General features: G+C 34.8%; 1 protein-coding gene across 1 annotated transcript in view; it reads right to left on the bottom strand.

Annotated features, from left to right (window-relative positions):
- The window catches only part of LARS1 (leucyl-tRNA synthetase 1), a 67,499-nt gene that overhangs the window by 7,629 nt on the left and 40,136 nt on the right, over positions 1-19,734 (bottom strand). The window contains exons 22-30 of the mRNA XM_044661809.1: positions 19,281-19,344; positions 15,359-15,542; positions 14,865-14,955; positions 13,803-13,943; positions 12,636-12,776; positions 12,361-12,471; positions 8,352-8,462; positions 4,762-4,866; positions 3,615-3,710 (exon numbers count right to left, since the gene is read on the bottom strand). Of these exons, the coding sequence (XP_044517744.1) occupies positions 3,615-3,710; positions 4,762-4,866; positions 8,352-8,462; positions 12,361-12,471; positions 12,636-12,776; positions 13,803-13,943; positions 14,865-14,955; positions 15,359-15,542; positions 19,281-19,344 (1,044 nt within the window). The remainder of the gene's footprint in view (positions 1-3,614; positions 3,711-4,761; positions 4,867-8,351; positions 8,463-12,360; positions 12,472-12,635; positions 12,777-13,802; positions 13,944-14,864; positions 14,956-15,358; positions 15,543-19,280; positions 19,345-19,734) is intronic.

Raw genomic sequence — 19,734 nt, 5'->3', positions numbered from 1 at the left:
ATGATAGATGGTCAAAGGATAACATATTTTCCCAATTGCATATAAAAACAATTTAACATTTGTTTTTTATAATTTTGAGTTACAAATTCTCTTACTCCTTTTTTTCCCTCCCCTTTCCCTGAAATGGCAAGCAATTTGATATAGATTATACATGAGCAATCATGCAAAACATTTTTCCACACTAGTAATGCTGTAAAAACAAAAACAGACCAAAAAAAAAACTTCACAAAAAAAAATAAAATGAAAGAGTATGCTTCAGTCCACATTCAGACTACATCTACATGCAGACTCCATTAGTTCTCTCTGAAGACTGAAAGTATTTTTCATAATGATTCTTTTGGAACTGTCTTAAGACCATGGTTTTGTTGAGAATAGCTAATTCATTGACATTGATCATGGTATAGCTAATACTGTATACAATTTTCTCCTGGTTCTGTTCACTTCACTTTTCAAAATCAGTTCATGTAAGTCTGTCTAGATTTTTCTAAGAAGCATCCTGTTCATCATTTTTTTTTAAAAGATTTTTTTTTAATTTTAAACCCTTAACTTCTGTGTATTGATTTATAGGTGGAAGAGTGGTAAGGGTAGGCAATGGGGGTCAAGTGACTTGCCCAGGGTCCTGTTCATCATTTCTTATAGCACAATAGTTTCCTATTACAATCATATACTAAAGCTCATTCAGCCATTCCCCAATTGATGGGCATTTCCTCAAATTTCTAATTCTTTGCTACCATTAAAAAGAGCTACTATAAATATTTTTGTACAAATAGAACCTTTTCCTTTTTTTTAAAGCTCTTTTGGAAAGAGACCTAGAAGTGGTATTGCTGAGTCAAAAGGGTATGCAGAGTTTTATACCCCTTTGGGCATGATTCTAAATTACTCTTCAGAATGGCTGAATCAGTTCACAACTCCCCCAGCAATGCACTGGTATCCAAATTTTCCCACATTTCCTCCAACATTTACTATTTTCCCTTTCTGTCATATTAGCTAATCTGCGTGGCATGAAGTGGTAACTCAAAGTTGTTTTAATTTGTATTTCTTTAATCAATAGTGATTTAGAGCACTTTTTCATAGAACTATAGATAACTTTGATCTTTTCATCTGAAAACTGCCTGTTCATAACCTTAGATCATTTATGAATTGGGGAATAACATGTATTCATATAAATTTGCCTTAGTGCTCTATATATTTGAGAAACGAAGCCTTGATCAGAGAGAGACACTTGATGTAAAAATATTTTCCCAGTTTTCTGCTTTCCTTTTTCTCTAGGGCTGCATTGGTTTTCTTTGTACAAAACCTTTCTAATTTCATATATTCAAAATACATCTCATCATGTTCTCTATCATTTGGTCATAAATTCTTCCCTTAGAATAGATTTTCCATAGACCTGACACATATGCTATTGCATGGTCCCCTAATTTGTTTATAGTATCACCCTACAACATATTTTTCAAAAGATGATATCCAAGCTATTCACAACCATATGAAATAATGCTCCAAATAACTAATAATAAAAAATTAAAATTAAAGCAAATCTAGGGTACTACCTCACTTTTTTTTTTAAACCCTTGTACTTCGGTGTATTGTCTCATAGGTGGAAGATTGGTAAGGGTGGGCAATGGGGGTCAAGTGACTTGCCCAGGGTCACACAGCTGGGAAGTGTCTGAGGCTGGATTTGAACCTAGGACCTCCTGTCTCTAGGCCTGACTCTCACTCCACTGAGCTACCCAGCTGCCCCACTACCTCACTTTTTATCATGATTGGCATGATACAGAAAGATAAAATAACAATTGGATAGGACAGACACACTAATACACTTTTAGTAGAGCTTTGAACTGGTTTAGTAATTTTGAAAAGCAATTTGGAACTATACCCAAAAATTACTAAACTGTGCACACTCTTTGTAGTAATATTACTATTAAGCCTATATTCCAAAGAGTGATGTCAAAGAAAGAGAAAAATAGCCCATATATACAAAGATATTTATAGTAGTGCTTTCTTACATGACCAAGAACTGGAAACTAAGGAAAGGGTGCCTACTAACTGAGTGATAGCAAAACAAATAATGGCATATGAATGTAATGGAATGTTATTTTACCATAAGAAAGGATGAACGAGACATTTTCACAGAAAGTTAGTAAGACCTGTACAAAGTAATACACAGTGAAATTAACAGAACTAGGAGAACAATTTTCATGATAACACTATAAAGCCAAGCAACTTGGAAAGACTTAAGAACTCAGATCAACACAGTGACCAATCAGAACTCCAGGTCAGATGATAATGCATGCTACCCACCTCCTGAAAGAGAGGTGAAACCCAGCTGATGGGTTAATCTATTTTACTGAAGAAACTATGTATATTTATTAGGAGGGGTTGTTTATTTTTGCCATAGTGAGGAAGAAGGGTTGAGAAAAAAAAAAAACTTGTTCATTGAAAAATAAACAAAGCAAACAAAAACCATTATGGTTCAAGAAAGATAGGATTTAGTGATCAGCACAATTAGAAGATTGTAAAAAGGATTCCTTCAATTCAGATACATACATAAATTCTCTTAAAAGTAAAGCACTTAAAAATTTCCAGTAAGTAGATCAAAAGGAATAGGGAATTCTGAGGGATTTATGGAAAAGAACGCTACCCACATTCAAAGGAAGTACTACAGGAGTGGAAACAGAAGAACAACAACTGCTTGAACACATGGGTTGAGGCGGACATGATTGGGGATGTAGACTCGAAACTACCACACCAATGCAACTACCAACAATTTGGAAATAGGTCTTGATCAATGACACATGTTAAAACCAGTGGAAATACACATCAGCCGTGGGGGGGAAGGGGGTGAAGGGGGGGGAAGGGGAAAGAGCATGAATTATGTAACCATGTTAACTTTTCTAAAAAATAAATATTAATAAATGTTTTTTTTTAAAAAAGGAATAGGGAAAAACACTTCAGCCAAATATTTCATTTACTAAGAAAATTGCAATACATCACAAACTCTGATAATGGCAGCCCTCTAGATTCAGCCAAATAGTCTGAATCTGTTTAAGTTCTTTTAGGATTAACAAAAAAAAATGCAGTTTCTCAAACCTCATTTCATTTCTTTAGCATATGCTGCCAAAGTTTGAACAGGATTCCTGTTACTAAGACTTAAGAGCATCCATCAATGTGGTTTATACCAGAACCCCCAAAAAAGCTTTGATTAGTTGCCATACACAAACTGATCTGAACAGCTGAGAGTTCCAACTCAGAAAAACTTGCCCAAGTCTTTTATTTCAATTTTCACAATATTCTTGGAAAAACCATGTTCTAAAGATTGCTTTTTAGTTAAAAGATGTTAACATTTTAAAAATCTTAACCGTTATAACCTTCACAGTATATAAGTGAAAGGAGTGGAAGATAATGTTATAGAAAAGTGTACAGTGGCCATGCAAGTCAAAAAGTTGAATTCTAGCCTGATTTGTACCATTACTGAATTAATTAATCTCAAGCAAGTCACTTCCCCTTCCTGGATCTCAGCCTTCTCCTATATAAAATAAAGAGATTAGACTAGATGATATCCAAGGTCCATCCCATCTCTGACATGCAAATGATTCAAAATGATGATTCCAACTTACTTCTGTTCTAAAAATGGTGAGGGGCTTCCCAGGACAGCAATCTTCTCTGATTTTATCATCTGCTTCAGAAGCAAATTTTACTTCAATGTGATCTAACTAAAAGAGAGAGAAAAAGAGTCTTTATCATGGCCAATTAACACCACTGAACTTTAAATTCTACTCATTTTGCCAAGGAACAAAAGGAGATCCTCTAATGTGTGCATTTTTATTCTGGTCATGCAAATGTTGTTAAATCTGGAATCAATCTTTTCTTAATATTTATACTTAGATTCTCCTTTCAGTAATGTAACTGAGATAGTCTATAATCATTGCACATAAGAAAAAATTGACCATCTACACACCAAACAGAAGAAAAAAGTTGATGCAAAATGATTTTTAACCACTGAAAGAAAGTAACAGAGACAAAATATGGGAATACAGCAGCCACTGGCTATAAGAAATGCCAAGTGCCAAATGGATGTTAACATATAAATTTTCCTCTTGGGTACTTTTTTATTTGATATAGCAAATAACAAAAAAAAGTTGTTTATGTCATAAAGCACCTTAGCATAATCCAAAATTTTAGAACAATATTCGAATAAGATCAGATGATACTGAATTTTGTCTCTGCGACTTCATTTGATTCCTGCCGCTCCCTTTCCTAAAATGATCGCATGCATGTAAAAACACACATTGTAAAGCTAAAGATATTAAGTAAATATCTGGCAAAAGGACTGAGTGAAGATCAAGCTGACAAAATAATGCTTACTAGAAAGAGAAAATAGTACTGTGTTGCCTTTTTTTCCTTCCCAAAAACAAAAGTTCATTTTTAATACCAATATTGTCACATATCCCTAAAATATGTAACATAATAACCTCTAAATAACTGCCTAAGAATATTACATGGAGGCTAACGGGAAACAAAGTATGATTGGAATCAAGCCCAAATATATCAATGAGGAACTTTTAAAATATAGGAGTAAAAACTATCTTCAGAATAGGAACAGAAAATAGACTTGTTTTGAGGAGGGCAAGGGATCTCCGGAGAAAGTGAAGAAGTCCTCCTGAATTGTGAGATGATCTCTGCGTGGTGGGATACAGGCAGACTGTGACTGCCTTTTTAACTGCTTAAGCTAATTATTACAAATTCCTCCTCAGGCAATCTTACCTCCAGGGAATTTGTTAGGTAGACTATGTTCTCCATAAGCACTCCCTGCTCATTGAATTCTAGCTGCAAATCCAGAACTTGAGGGCCTGTCTTCTCCAAATTTTCCTAATAATTAAAAAAGATATGTTGTAAATATCCTGAAATTTATATCTGGCAACCACTCTGTTGGCTGGAAAAACAGAAAAGAACATTCATCTCAAATATTCGATGACAAGCCTCATTCATGGTTTTCCTTCTCTAGGTCTGCATTTTTAATAAGGTTACTAGATCACAATAATCAAGTCAGATGAAGCAAAGTTAGCAGGAGAAAAGCTGGGAGGCAAAAGCCTTTCAAATCTGTAAAGTAAATAGGTCTCCTCACTATTTAAACTGATTACATGTTCAAACCCAGGATACTTGCTTGGGCAATAATAACTTATAGTCAGTCTAGCCAACAGTTGTCTGAAATTATCCCTTCCTGATTCTTATCACAAATAGGAACTGACTGGGCAGCATATTCAGCTTGTAATCCTGCATCTTCTAGAGTCTGCCTATGTTTGAGTATAGGAAAATTCAGGCCTGAAATGAATTGTTTCTCATTGACCCAAATAAACTGGAAACTGTAAATAGCTGTTCCTTTCTTAAAAATGAATGTTAAGAAAATACCTCTTAAGTATGGAAATAAAATCCTAAGGCATTCAAAGGCCTTCACACTTGAGCAGCTGACAACTTCTATGGAATCTTTATTCCGAGTTTCTTAGAATATCTAGAACCTGTCACAGTGAGCATTTTCCTTAGGAAAGTTCTGTATATAATGGGGTTCTGAGTCACTGAAAAATAAAAGGAATTTCCAGATTATATAAATTATAACCCTTCAAGAGGCACAAAGAAGCCAAACTGAGTATTCAGATAAATCCATGAAATTGTAGGGCAAACACAATACAACCAACAATGTCAGGGTTCCTGAATTAAGAACCAAAATTTTTGTTGCTCAGAAACTGACTCTGTATGACTTGATTGCATATGCTGAAACAGAGAGGAGTAGCTAAAATGTATTTGATTTTATATGAAAGTGAATTTGTTTCTGAGAACTATGGGACTGCTTTATTCCTAGGTCATGGTTTCAGTTTAGCATTCTGTGCTCTGAATGTTTTCCTGAGTGACCCAATGATGAACTGTTCTTAAGCTACTGATTTTCTACTCAAAATTTAAAATTTACTGAAAAGATTTTGCTGTGTTCCTGCTTATCATATGAATCACCAAATCAATGATATGTTGTATTTTAGATCAAAGATCTGTGCTTCAATCCATGTTTATTTTGCCGTTCCTTGCCTAAAACTGGACAAATCACTTCTCCGGGACTCAGTTTCCCCATCTGAAATTAAGGACATTGAAATAGATCTTTTTATTTTTATTTTTTATAACCCTTACCTTCCATCTTTGAATCAATACTATGTATTGTTTCCAAGGCAGAAGGACGGTAAGGACTAGGCAATGGGGGCTAAGTGACTTGCCCAGGTCACACAGCTAGGAAGTGTCTGAGGCCAGATTTGAACCCAGGACCTCCCATCTCTGGGCCTGGCTCTCAATCCACTGAGCCGCCTAGATGCCCCTGAACTAGATCTCTTGAGGCTAATTCCAGCTCCAAATCTAGGAAATCATTATAAATATTATTCTGTGTTGAAAAATTATGACACATGTATGTAGAAACATAGATGTACATATATACATATGTAAAGTTGATGAAAATAATCACTGAAATACTGTGAAATAGTCAGGATCTATTTCAATTAGCCATTAAATTCAATTAGCCACTAAATAATGGAATTTTTTAACAGCAGTCTTCAAAACTATTTTCATTAAACTATTTCAATATAGTTCACCAAGATTAAATACTTATATAATCACTAGGATTATTGCTTCAATTTAATTCACTACAACAAACATTTATTAATTGCTTACTGGGTAAAAGGCACAGTTCTGGACAAAAAACATGGTGCAAGTCACTTGAATAGAAATATAAAACAAAATAGTCCATCTTGAAGAAGTTTACATTTTTAATGGAAGTGTACAACAGGTGCACAGATGGGAAAACACAAAGCACATCCACATCAGTATCAATGAACTTGTATAGTCTCCATACATGTTGCTTACAGTCTGTGGAACCAGGGAACTAAGAGCAACCTAGTCAAAGGAAAGCCAACTGATACCTGTTGGATACAGGTTATACCTAGATTCTGTGATCACTGTTGAAGTTCCAGGTCTTAAGACCACCTCAGAGGCACAGCCTTAGGGAATACACTTCTTTTTAAGACCAGTCTCCCTACAACAGAGGATCTATAGGGGAACTTCTTCGGGAGCTCTCATCCAGTAGGGAAGAGTCTGTCTTGGGATTTGACAAAACTAGGAAACGGTACCCTAGAAAGACTCAGAATCTTAATGACAAGGACACCTTACCATCACAATGATCACTATGTACCTCACATAAGCTAAAAGGAATTTAAATGACCAAATTTTCTGCCAAAGAATCTAAAAGATCAGTTAAGCATCTCGGCTGTTGTCTCAATCATTTTCAGTGATGTCTGACTCATCTGGGGTTTTCTTGGCAAAGATACTGAGGTAGATTGCCATTTTCTTCTCCAGCTCATTTTACAGATGAGGAAATGAGGCATCTTTTGGGTAAAATGACTTGCACAGGGTCACAGGGCTAGTAAATGTCTGAGGCCAGATTTGAACTTGGGAAGATGAGTCTTCCTAACACTAGGCTAGGCACACTACCCACTGTACCACCTAATTGCCTTAAGCATCTCAAGAGGGGATGCTACATTGTTGTACCAGTATTCACAATAACTCAATGGAGGCTGCTTTCATTTTGTTGGCAAAAAAAATTATCACCTTTATTAATTACTAATAATCATTAGGAATAGTGGTAATATTAATCATAATACTATAATATATTCATATAATCTTTCAGCTTTTCAAGGCCCTTTATGAGATGATTTCATTTTATTTAATCTCACAATAATCCTATGTGGTACTAATAGAGCCCCATTTTACAGCTAAGCAGTTAAATTAAGCTAGGGTCACACAGCCAGTAAGTGTCTAAGAGAATATTTGAAATTCCTTACTCCAAGTTCATTATTTTATTCACTATACCAACCTGTTTTGATCAACTGTTATAACATCTTATAAAAACATTTCAACTGTTATACAAAGAAGACTACTTTTCATATCAGATAAGGAAGGGAAAGAAACTAAGGAAGAAAATTGCCTACTGGCTATTTCTGCTGAGAATGTTCTCGTCTGTATGTATGTCTTTCAAACTCATTATCTTTACTGTTCTTCCTAGTTATATTTCTTTTTTTTATAAACCCTTACCTTCCAATTTAGAATCAATATTGTGTATTGGTTCTTAAGGCAGAAGAGCGGTAAGGGCTAGGCAATGGGGGTTAAGTGACTTGTACAGGGTCACACAGCTAGGAAGTATCTGAGGCCAGATTTGAACCCAGGACTTCCCATCTCTGGGCCCAGCTCTCAATCCACTAAGTCACATAACTGCCCTGCCTTGTTATATTTCATATGGTCACACTGTTCCATCTCCCACTGCTTACCTTAATCATGGCAACAAATGGCATCACTTTCTTCATGTACTTCTTCAGCTCTGGTAAGTTGCCCAGTTCAGTGGCAATTATCTTATTATCTGGCAGTTTACCTTTGTTAGCCTAAATCATATATATGGAGAAAAAACAAAGTGAATTTTGAGTTTTTATTTTTCATGGTACTATTTACCAATAATGTTTACGTTACCAGACACCCCCAATACTATGTTGGAATTTATGGTATTCAGAATTTCTATAATATACAGTTTGATAACCTTTTAATTTCTAATTTGTTTTTTTCCATCAGAGTCTGATTTCATTGGAGTAGGGACCCCCCCCCCAGTGAGGAAACTCCCTCTACTGATGCAGTTTAGCAGCTATTCTGCAACATACAATGTTTGAGAGGTGCCTGTAGCACTAAAAGTTATGACTTGCCCAAAGTCACACACTCAGAGAATATCAGAAGGAAGATTATGTTTCTGAAATAAAGTATTCTCAAGACTGCCTTATATGCTTTAAGTACTGATTTATACTCAAAGAACATAAGAAGAATAGTCACTTTTAAATATCTACTCACAAGACATATGGAAAACAGTGGGTCATCCCAAGAAATCTCTTAAGGTTGAGCTGCCATCCCTAGTAGCTCTCTGAGAGCTGCAAAGAAATCTTTCTAACAACAGCTAAATTACCTCAAACCAAGTGTAGACTAAACTCTGTGGCAAAATCTGAGAAGGTATATAAGATATATCTTTTTTTTTTCAAAGTTCAGAAAGTTCATGCTTTCCAACATAAGGAAGCGGGCTGGAGGCAGGGGAAGACAGAAAAACTATGCTGCATATGTAATACTTTCCCTTAACATTAGTAGCAGACAATCTTTCTGAGCTGCTTCTGGCCAAAAAAAAAAAATCTTGACCTGGCAGCCAAATTAGCAAGAATTCTCTCTGACTAGCTATGGATGACTTTCGGACAACAGTCCCACAATTCTACTGCTAGGACCATCCATGGTTGAGGCCTTTCCCAGCTTGAGAAGACCTGCCAGAACTATGCTTGATGACCACAGTTTTCAGGAACACTGGGTTGCTTCCATGCTAATGTGAGGCATCCAAATGGGACCTTAGTGAAAAACTATAGTATACACTGAAAAAAAATCTCCAATTTCTGAAGTATTTAAGTAGAATCATTTCCACATGCTCAAAAACTGAAAGATGTACATACCATTGGATTGGTATGCATTTGTACAAGCAACTTCAATGCATTCATATATGCAATGTCAACAATCTCTCTAGATTCTGAAGTAATTGCTAGTTTTTTCTCCAAGAGGCATGAGGACATAGATGTTCTCTGAAATGATGACAATATAAATCCTTGATCTTTATATGTGTGTGAGAGATAAACAAAAACACTGCAGAAGTACTAAGTAATGGGGGCAGCTGAGTAGCTCAGTGGATTAGTCAGGTCTAGAGACCAGAGGTCTTAGGTTCAAATCCGGCCTCAGACACTTATATAAAATTTATAAGTCAATTATATAAAAAATTTATTTTTTATTTTTATATAAGTGACCCTGGGCAAGTCACTTGACCCCCATTGCCCACCCTTAACCCTCTTCCACCTAGGAGCCAATACACAGGAGTTAAGGGTTAAAAAAAAAAAAAAAAAAAAAGTACCAAGTAATGTTCACGAAAATCAAATCTTCTGAAGACTACATTTTAAACTATGGGCAATTTAAGCAGCATTCCCTGATCCCTCATATCAACCAATGTTAAAGGAAAAGGGTGGTAGACAGAGGTGGGGGAAGAATGGAGTTTCACCCTGGTGGGTGCTGCAGGGATCCAGGAGGGTGGTGTTGGCCACAGGTGCATTTATCTTTCCTATTAATTGCTATTAAAATTTTTTAAAAAGTTAATTTCCAGGGGGCTAAGTAATATTTTTTCTGAAAAGGGGGCAGTAGGCCAAAAAAGTTTGGGAACCACCAATATAGAATAAGACATATTTTGGGGGGGCAGCTGGGTAGCTCAGTGGAATGAGAGTCAGGCCTAGAGACAGAAGGTCCTAGGTTCAAATCTGGCCTCAGCCACTTCTCAGCTGTGTGACCCTGGGCAAGTCACTTGACCCCCATTGCCCAGCCCTTAACACTCTTCTGCCTTGGAGCCAATTGGCTCCAAGACAGAAAGTAAGGGTTTAAAAAAAAAAAAAAAAAGACATATTTTGGGATACGGCCAATTTTTTTGTTTTGCTTGACTATGCATATTTATTACAGGGATTTTGTTTTTCTTTTTTAATGGTAAAGCAGAACTGGGAAGGAGAAAAGGTAGATTTTTGTTAATATGATAAAATAATTACTTTGAAAAAATATATTCTAAAGACTAATGATTCAATAAAAATAAGTTAACATATAAAGTTCTTTGTAAACCTTAAAGAGATAAAAGACATATAGATCTATACATCAAAAGACATATAGATGCTAGCTATCATTATTAAATAACTTTATCTTTAAGGCAAACTCTTCAAATTAAGCTCTTTCAGATATTTTATTAAAATCAAAATTTAGAAGGAAGCTAACTATACCACATGATGCCTAGCCATCAGGCAATTTTATTTTTATATAATTAAAAGAACTGCCCAATGAATACTGGCCTAGTACATAAACTCTAAAAAACTAGATGATATATTTTACACTTTTTAGATATTATGTGCTGCTTTTAGTGAATGTTTTTTGTGGATAGTTATTGGGATAAATATCCTCAGAGTTGATTTAAAACCAATAATATTTTAAAATGAGAATTTGAAAAGTTGCTTAAAGTCCTATTTAGAATACAAATGAAAAGAAGGGTGGTTCTCTCTCAGGACAAACTTTATAGGGAACACACAAAACATGCCTGCTATTCTCTTTTCAGCAACCTTATCTAACTCAATTTAAATGTTTTTACCCAGAGGCTTTGCTAATTAAGCCTAAAAATCTATAAAAAGTATTGAAATGAAAATCCAATAAAGATTTTAAAAACAAGCTGAGAATCCATTCTTCTTTGATCACCGAGGTCATATTTTGGCAAGCTTTCTGCCTTCCCAGCATAGTACATCCTTTTAAATTTCACCTGGATGTTTTCATGTCTGCAACTTTTCTTAAGAAAAATACAAAAATATATTTCCTATAATTTCTGCCATACTTTGCTCCCACATTTTGATGGGAGAAAAAGGTGCAGGTGATTTTTTTCTCAAGAAAACCTAGTATAGGCCTCATAAGTATTAAGTTTCCTTTAAAATGTTAATGAAGGTATTTGAAAGAGCTGTCATATTTAATAGCTATTTACTTGACAAAGCCAAACACATTTTACAGCCCTCCAATCCTGCAGGTAATTATGAAATTAAGCATTTCTTTTTAACATACCCAAGACCAGAAATTATAATCCTTCAAGCATAATAAGGTTGTAAGGCTGTATGAGCCTTCAGTATTCTAGTCATAACAAAGAACTCAAAAGGAAAATCTCATTATTACTCTTTCTCCATAGTTTTTAAAATGATGATGCACACATAAAGGGTGTGTGTGTGGGGGGGAGAAATCTCTTAATAATTATCCACAAAACTCTGCTGAATTCTTATTTGAAAGTTTCCAAAGTCGGGGGGCAGCTGGGTAGCTCAGTGGATTGAGAGTCAGGCCTAGAGATGGGAGATCCTAGGTTCAAATCCTGCCTCAGACACTTCCCAGCTGTATGACCCTGGGCAAGTCACTTGACCCCTATTACCCACCCTTACCACTCTTCCACCTAGGAGCCAATACACAGAAGTTAAGGGTTTAAAAAAAAAAAAAAAGAAAGTTTTCAAAGTCCCAAGTGTCAGAATCTTTTAAACTGGCATCAAATGGAGAGATGCTTAAATGAAACAAAGTCCATTTTCTAAGAAGTGAATCAAAGAGAATTTTTGGTCACCCTCCACCACATGACCCTAACCCACAATAAGAGCAAAAAGTGATTACCAGAAAAACAAATGTGACAATGAAGAAATGAACGTGTCAAAAAAACCTCACCTCAAAGTGATGACGCAAAACTGACAGAGTGGTATGTTGCCAAGGTGGGTAATTCTTTGCCACATAAATAGTACAATGAGAAGGCTTCTGTGGTGGCTGCTTATCAACCTTCTATACATGAACAAGAAAAGGGGAAACAGTATATCATTTCTATCTTAATAAAAACAAAACATCCCATCCCCTTCCCTTTTCTTTTACAATCAAGAGATGAACATACAACATAAGTTTTTTACTATAGAGCTTTACCAATATTTTTTTCAAATTAATTATTTCACCTTTCCTTTGGCTGGCATCATATAGTTCTTAAGCCGTAGTCTCAGGTCATGAGCTACTTCCATAAGGTACTGTGAGGAACGTATCAAGACTTCATCCACAGGACCAGCCACAGGCCAGACAGCTTTCATGATTGAGTCAGGCTTTTATTTAAAGAAAGAAAGTTCAGTGAATTTAGGTAACATTTGTCGACAAGAATTTACCCAATTTCATAGCGAAATTACTATCAGGGATATGCCTTCAAAACTGATTTTGAAATGTTAAAAAAGAATTAAATTAAATTAAAAAATTAAAAAAAAACTGATTTTGACTCAAATCAACACACCTCTTCAGACCATAATCTAAAACACCCTAAAACTAAGCTGTGAAGTTAGACTCTATGTTCCTAATTAACAGCCATTTTTTAAACAATATATTAATGCCCACACACATATGCTCACTTTCAAACAAAATTATATAATCTTAATTTGCCTAAATTTAATAGCTATTATATAAATCATCCAAGGCATCATTTTATCATATTACTCTATCTAATTCTTATTAGATGACTGCTAAGGGTACATAATAATTAGCACATTTTCCCATGTCCATATACCGAGAAATACATAAGAAAAACTAGTAGGATTATGAAGGAACCATTAAACCAAATAACTGCTCTATTTGCAACGCTAGGAAAAATAACTAGAATATATCTTTATAAATGCTAATATATACTTACATACATACTCTTATATGTGCCAAAAATTTTTATAGAAAACAAGAAACTTGTACAAAACTTTAATAAATATAAGTGGCCCATAACATCTATATATTTATCTTAACCTATCAGATAAACTAAATAGTAATAAAAATGTTAATTATATAAAACTAAAATTTTACCACAAACAATTGTGTCTGTTAAAATATATTCTAACATGGTGAGAAATTAGGTGTTAAAACAACATAAAGATGAGCAAATAAACTTAAAATACATATGTCCTAAGCCTGTAAAGAAAGATTATGTCTAAACACTTAACATCACAACTTGTCAATAGCTATTCTCTTAACTCTGACATTGCTTTTGCAAACAAATGGTTTTCTTACCATTTTTATTAAGATATGCTGCTCAAAGGAGGTAAATAAAAGCCTCCTAGTAAATCATAAATGCAAACTTGAAGTTATGTGAGTACCTTTCCTAGAAGTGTCCAGACATGTTCACATATATGTGGACAGATTGGAGCCAAGAGAAGAGTCTGAACTTCAATAAACTGGAACACCAGGCCTCTGTGCATCCCTTCTATGGCTAATTCACGGTACTTATCTTTTGCTGCCTGAAGGAAGCAAAATTTGCCATTCCAATTGTTAAACACTTTTAAAATAAAAGTCATATTTCCTTAAATGAAGGCAAAATTATATTTAATTCATAAAATTGTAAACATTCAAAGTCCTCCCAAATGGAATTATTAAATGAACTTTACTCATTTTTAAGTCCTATCAATAAATGTATATGAATCTATATAAGCGATATGTAAAGTTTTACATTATATGCTGACTCTGAAGGAAAATAGTAAGATACTTAAAGTTAAAACACAAAAGACAAAGGTACAATTTTAACCATCTATTAGGTTCTATGGCTAAATGGTACATGGGAAAGATAAATATCATAAGCCAAGATAAAAAAATAATAAATATGAGGTATTATTATGCTCAGCACTTGACCCATTTAATCACAAGTTAGAAAGCCAAGTCATTCAAATAAAGACCCAAAGATATACACTATAAAGCAATATATTAAATGAAGTTCCATTTGGTTTTCAGGAAAAACTCTCAGATTTGGTGAGATACTGACCCCTCATGGAAAACTTCAGAAATGCTTGGCTTCAAAATTAGCCTTGATGACATATAAAAGCCTATGGAACTATCTTAGTATTTTCTTTACTTGGAAAAGTTTTCAAGGAAAGCCTATCTAATTTTCAGATTTATTTCATTTCTTTATGCCCACTGCCTAACTTCTTTGTCATGGAAGAAATATAATAAATGTCAATTATTTTAAAAATCATAATACATTTAGAAGTTGGTAAAGGTGATAGATACTAAAGAAAACTACCCCCAATTTACCAGATGTGCATTTAATTGAATAACGGGAAAAAATATATATTAAGAGAAATACATAAGAAACAACATGCAAGTCTGTATAATTTAGCTACTAAATGATATCTATAGAAGTTAGCTACAGCAATACTCATGTCTACCTGAAATTCAAAAAATCCCGTTTTCAAAGCTTCCTTAAACATCATCTTCTCATAATTTTGCTCTGTTTTCACAATTCCAGCATTCATTTCACTATTGAACATTAAATAAAAATATGATTAAAGGGCATAAAACGATCAGAAAGAACTTTTATATTTACTAATAAACAGCAATGTCAAAATACAAACATTATTAATTGTTTAAAAATAATAACACCTCTTTTATATTCATTAGAATATGCTGCCATGTAGTCTCCTGGCAATCTGTCCATCCTTAAAATTGGCAGTTAGCCTAACACTATTTATGGTTCGCATTTCTTAAAGACAATACATGGATTTTTCTTCCCATTTATTTTTACTTTAACTCCTGATATTTGTCTTTCCTGCAATATTTTCTCCCCTACCTTCATGTGTTTTAGAGGAAAATTAAATGTAAATAAGATTAAAAACACAGAAGGACTAAGTGAAGTACAAAGTATTTTGGTTCCATATGTTACCTGGCAAAAACTCGATCATTAAAAGTGTTAGCAGGGCCACTTCTTAAGCTGTCCCAATTGGCAACCATTTCCTTCACCCACTCTACCCAGGTGTAAAGGCGGAGAATACCCGCATCTGCCATAGCTTCCACAAAATTAGCATCTTCAACGGTGTCACCAGCATCAGCCAGAGTAAGGCGCATTCCTGAAAAAAATTTGACCAACTATTCAATGAACACTTATTGAACATCTGCCCTGGACTGAGGGCAAAATCTATGTTAAAAATGAGGGAAAGGGGGCCATCTAGGTAGCACAGTAGATAGAACTCCAGGCTAGAGTCAGGAGGACCTAGGTTCAAATCTAGTTTCAGACACTTCTAGCTGTGTGATTCTGAGCAAGTCACTGAACCCCAACTGCCTAGCCCTTATCACTCTTCTGTCTTCAAACTGATACTAAGACAGAAAGTAAGAATTTGAAAAAAAAAACAATGAAAGGATAAGTATACTGTCAGGTTGAGCTTGAAGTAAAGGCAGAAATGGCTATTGGTTGTGCTTAATCATATCAAAATAAAAAGCTTTTGGATAATAAAAAGTAAAAAAATGGGGAAAAACGTTTACTATAAACATTTCAATTAAAAGTTTGACATTCAAAAGCTACAGAGTTGACAAATTTATAAGAGTAAGTTCTTATGTAATCTCTTAGATAAGGGGACAGAGGTTATGAAAAGAGAAGTTTTGAAATAAGGAATATAAATTAACTATAACAAGTAAAAAATGAAAATAAAACAACTCTGAGACACTAATATGCCTGTTATATTAGCAAAGATAGTTAAAACAATAAAACCTAGTGCTGATGAGGATGTAAGGATATGAGCACATTATTGAAAATGTTGTTGAAGCTGTTACTTGGTATGTTCTTTCTGGAAAACATATTGTATAATTAAATATAATTAAATAAAACTGTTCATACTCTAACTTGCTTATAGGACTAAACACAAAGGCTTTTATTAACAAGACCAAAGAAAAAATTTTAAATCCTATTTCTATAAAAATATTCCTAGCACAAGATAGCAAGGGACTGGATGTGTGACTTCATCAGTATAGGAAGGAAACTCTCATTGAGGAAATTCCTCTCCTAATGAAGCCTGGCACCTTCTCTGCAACTCAAATAGTGGCATGGAACACTGAGTGGTTAAATGACTTGTGCCCTACCCAAGGACATTTACTCAGTAAGAGCTTAAAGTATTAAAAAGATGGGTTTTTGTTTCAAAGAAAAGCATGAAGTTATTTAAAGAACCTTGAAATCACCCTAAAGTGATAATAGTTGTCCCTCCTATTCTGACTAATTCTGGGAAAAATTCAATGGTCCATCTGCAGTGTCCCTCTAGGAGATTATAGATGTAGAACACACAGGTGTACACATACACACATATACATAGATGTATATAGCTATACACACACATAGATAGCTATACACACATATATACATATGCATACATATACATCGATAGATACACACATGAACTTTGACAGATGAGCTTCACAGATTGTACTTTCAAATACAATTCAGTTTGAAAAAACAGGCATTCTATAGACACTCATTTTTTTCTCTAAGAAAACAGATAAATCACAATTTTTTATTATTCAGAGGCTTGATACAGTCAGGAAAAACGTATTCTCTACTGGGAACAACTGTCTATAATGAACCCTTCCTCAAAATGGACCCTGCATTAGATCTCCATATGAATAGGAAATAATTGTTGAGCAGACAATTCCCTGCTTTATGTCCTTCTCGATAATTATAGAATGATATTCCATGGATTATCCAAGCAAGCTGCTGTTTGTGTAATTTTGAAATATGCATGAAAACACCTTGTTAGAGGAGCCTTTAAGGATTTTCAGGAAAAGAAACTTGCTAACTCCCCGAATCAAGAAAGTGAATTGTTTAGAAGGCACCATAAAAATGCCTGCAAAAACCACACGCTACATCAAAAGAGCCAGAATGGGATGGCAATTTCGAGCTATGCTCAAAGAGCTATAAAAGAATGCCTGCCCTTTGATCCAGCCATACCATTGTTGGGTTTGTACCCGAAAGAGATCATAGATAAACAGACTTGTACAAAAATATTCATAGCTGCGCTTTTTGTGGTGGCAACAAATTGGAAAAGGAGGGTATGTCCTTCAATTGGGGAATGGCTGAACAAACTGTGGTATATGCTGGTGATGGAATACTATTGTGCTCAAAGGAATAATAAACTGGAGGAATTCCATGTGAATTGGAGAGACCTCCAGGAACTGATGCAGAGCGAAAGGAGCAGAACCAGAAGAACATTATACACAGAGACTGATACACTGTGGTAAAATCCAATGTAATGGACTTCTGTACCAGCAGAAAGCAATGACCCAGGACAATTCTGAGGGATTTATGGTAAAGATGCTACCCACATTCAGAGGAAGAACTGCAGGAGAGGAAACATATAAGAAAAACAACTGCTTGAACTCATGGGTTGAGGTGGACGTGATTGGGGATGTAGACTCGAAACTACCACACCAATGCAACTATCAACAATTTGGAAATAGGTCTTGATCAATGACACATGTTAAAACCAGTGGAAATGTGCATCGGCCATGGGTGGGGGGTTTGCGGGGGGGTGAAGGGGAAAGTAGGAGCATGAATCATGTAACCATGTTAAAAATGAATATTAATAAATATTTTAAAAAAATAAAATAGGGCAGCTGAGTAGCTCAGTGGATTGAGAGCCAGGCCTAGAGACGGGAGGTCCTAGGTTCAAATCCGGCCTCAAACACTTCCCAGCTGTGTGACCCTGGGCAAGTCATTTGACCCCCATTGCCTACCCTTACCACTCTTCCACCTTATAAGTCAATACACAGAAGTTAAGGGTTTAAAATTAAAAAAAATTAAATTAAATTAAATTAAATTAAAAAAAATATCCAGAATGAACTTTGGGATATAGTAAATTGAACTGAGAGGGGTTGAACACATTTACTCTAATGTAAACTCTTATGCAAAAGGGGATTGTCCCCTAATTGGCTTTTTGTCAATGCACCTAGAAATCATCGGTTTTGCTTTCTTTCTCTTTTATTTCCCTCTTATCCCCAAATTACTGTAATTTTCCCTTAGAAAATACAATATTGTATGCACCTCTAGTAAGAGATCTTTAAAGAGATAAACTGGTTATTTGAAATGATTCACTGGGGAGACTAGGCATGTAAATCTGGGAGATTTCAACATGCTTGTCTCCCACAGAATCACAGGGGGGTTTGTGTAGATAGAATTCACTCCCTAAGGCTCGTCCAACCCAGATCATCTAACCCAGCATCCCCCAGTTTTAGTGTGGGACCGCTCCTCTCAACTTCCCAGCACACAGCTGGAGAGCCTGGCTCTGAGCCAGGCAGTGGTCAGTTGTTAGATTAGGATTTAACCTGCTTTCTCTATCTTTAGTGATTATTAATAAAACCCAATGGAAAATAATTTAATTTAAATTTTACAAGGTGTGATATGCTCTACTGAATCAAATGCTTTTAGTAGGAAAGAAAGAAGTAGTTATAAAAAAAAAAAAACACCTAGTTCATAGAAAACTTATTAAGGGACCCAGGTAAGTGATGTCATCCCAAGGGCATTTTAGGTGTGAAACAATAAAAAAAGAATAAGATAAAAAAAAAAAGACTTCCACCTTTTTTAAATGTACAGAGAAGAAAGCAAAAGGAAGGGAAGAGAGAAGCAAAGACAGGAAGGAGAGCGTGAAAGCTAAAGGTTGAATTTCTTACTATATATATATATATGTATGTAGTAATAAATAAGAAAAGCAAGGTGTATATAACAGTTCTCAGTTTAAGATACAATCCCCTTTTTTATTGAAATGCTCATTTTATTTGGTATTTATTCAGAATGAGAATTATTAAATAATAATAAAGAATCTTACCATCGGCTGAAAACTTGTCAATAGCTTGGGTCAGGGTAAGAAAGTTGCCTGTAGATTTAGACATCTGAGATGGAATAGACAAGCATTGGTTAGTGAGATAGTCAATATACTAGGTAGTACTAAAACTGGTCCAAAAATAATTCTGCTTGTTTTTTCAGACTATATTTTGTGCAAGAGGGAGGTGTGAAAGGAAATGCCTTTTGGTAAAACAAAATATATCAATAAAAAATTATCTTAAAAAATAATTTTTTCTTAGAGAAATGCAAATGATACCCCAGAAGTGACTACACTGTACAAATCCTTTGTTCTGGCAAAGGGATCAAATAAAGAAAAGAACCCCTATTTACAAAAATATTGATAGCAGCTCTTTGTGTAGTGACAAAAAACTGGAAACCAAAAGGTACCCATCAATTGGAGAATGGCTGAACAAATTATGATACATATACATAGTGGA

This window comes from Gracilinanus agilis, chromosome 2 (assembly GCF_016433145.1).
Source record: "Gracilinanus agilis isolate LMUSP501 chromosome 2, AgileGrace, whole genome shotgun sequence".
In the NCBI taxonomy this organism is placed as follows: Eukaryota; Metazoa; Chordata; class Mammalia; order Didelphimorphia; family Didelphidae; genus Gracilinanus; species Gracilinanus agilis.
The sequence above is the reverse complement of the archived record's forward strand: the minus strand, read 5'-3'. Positions and strand labels throughout refer to the sequence as shown.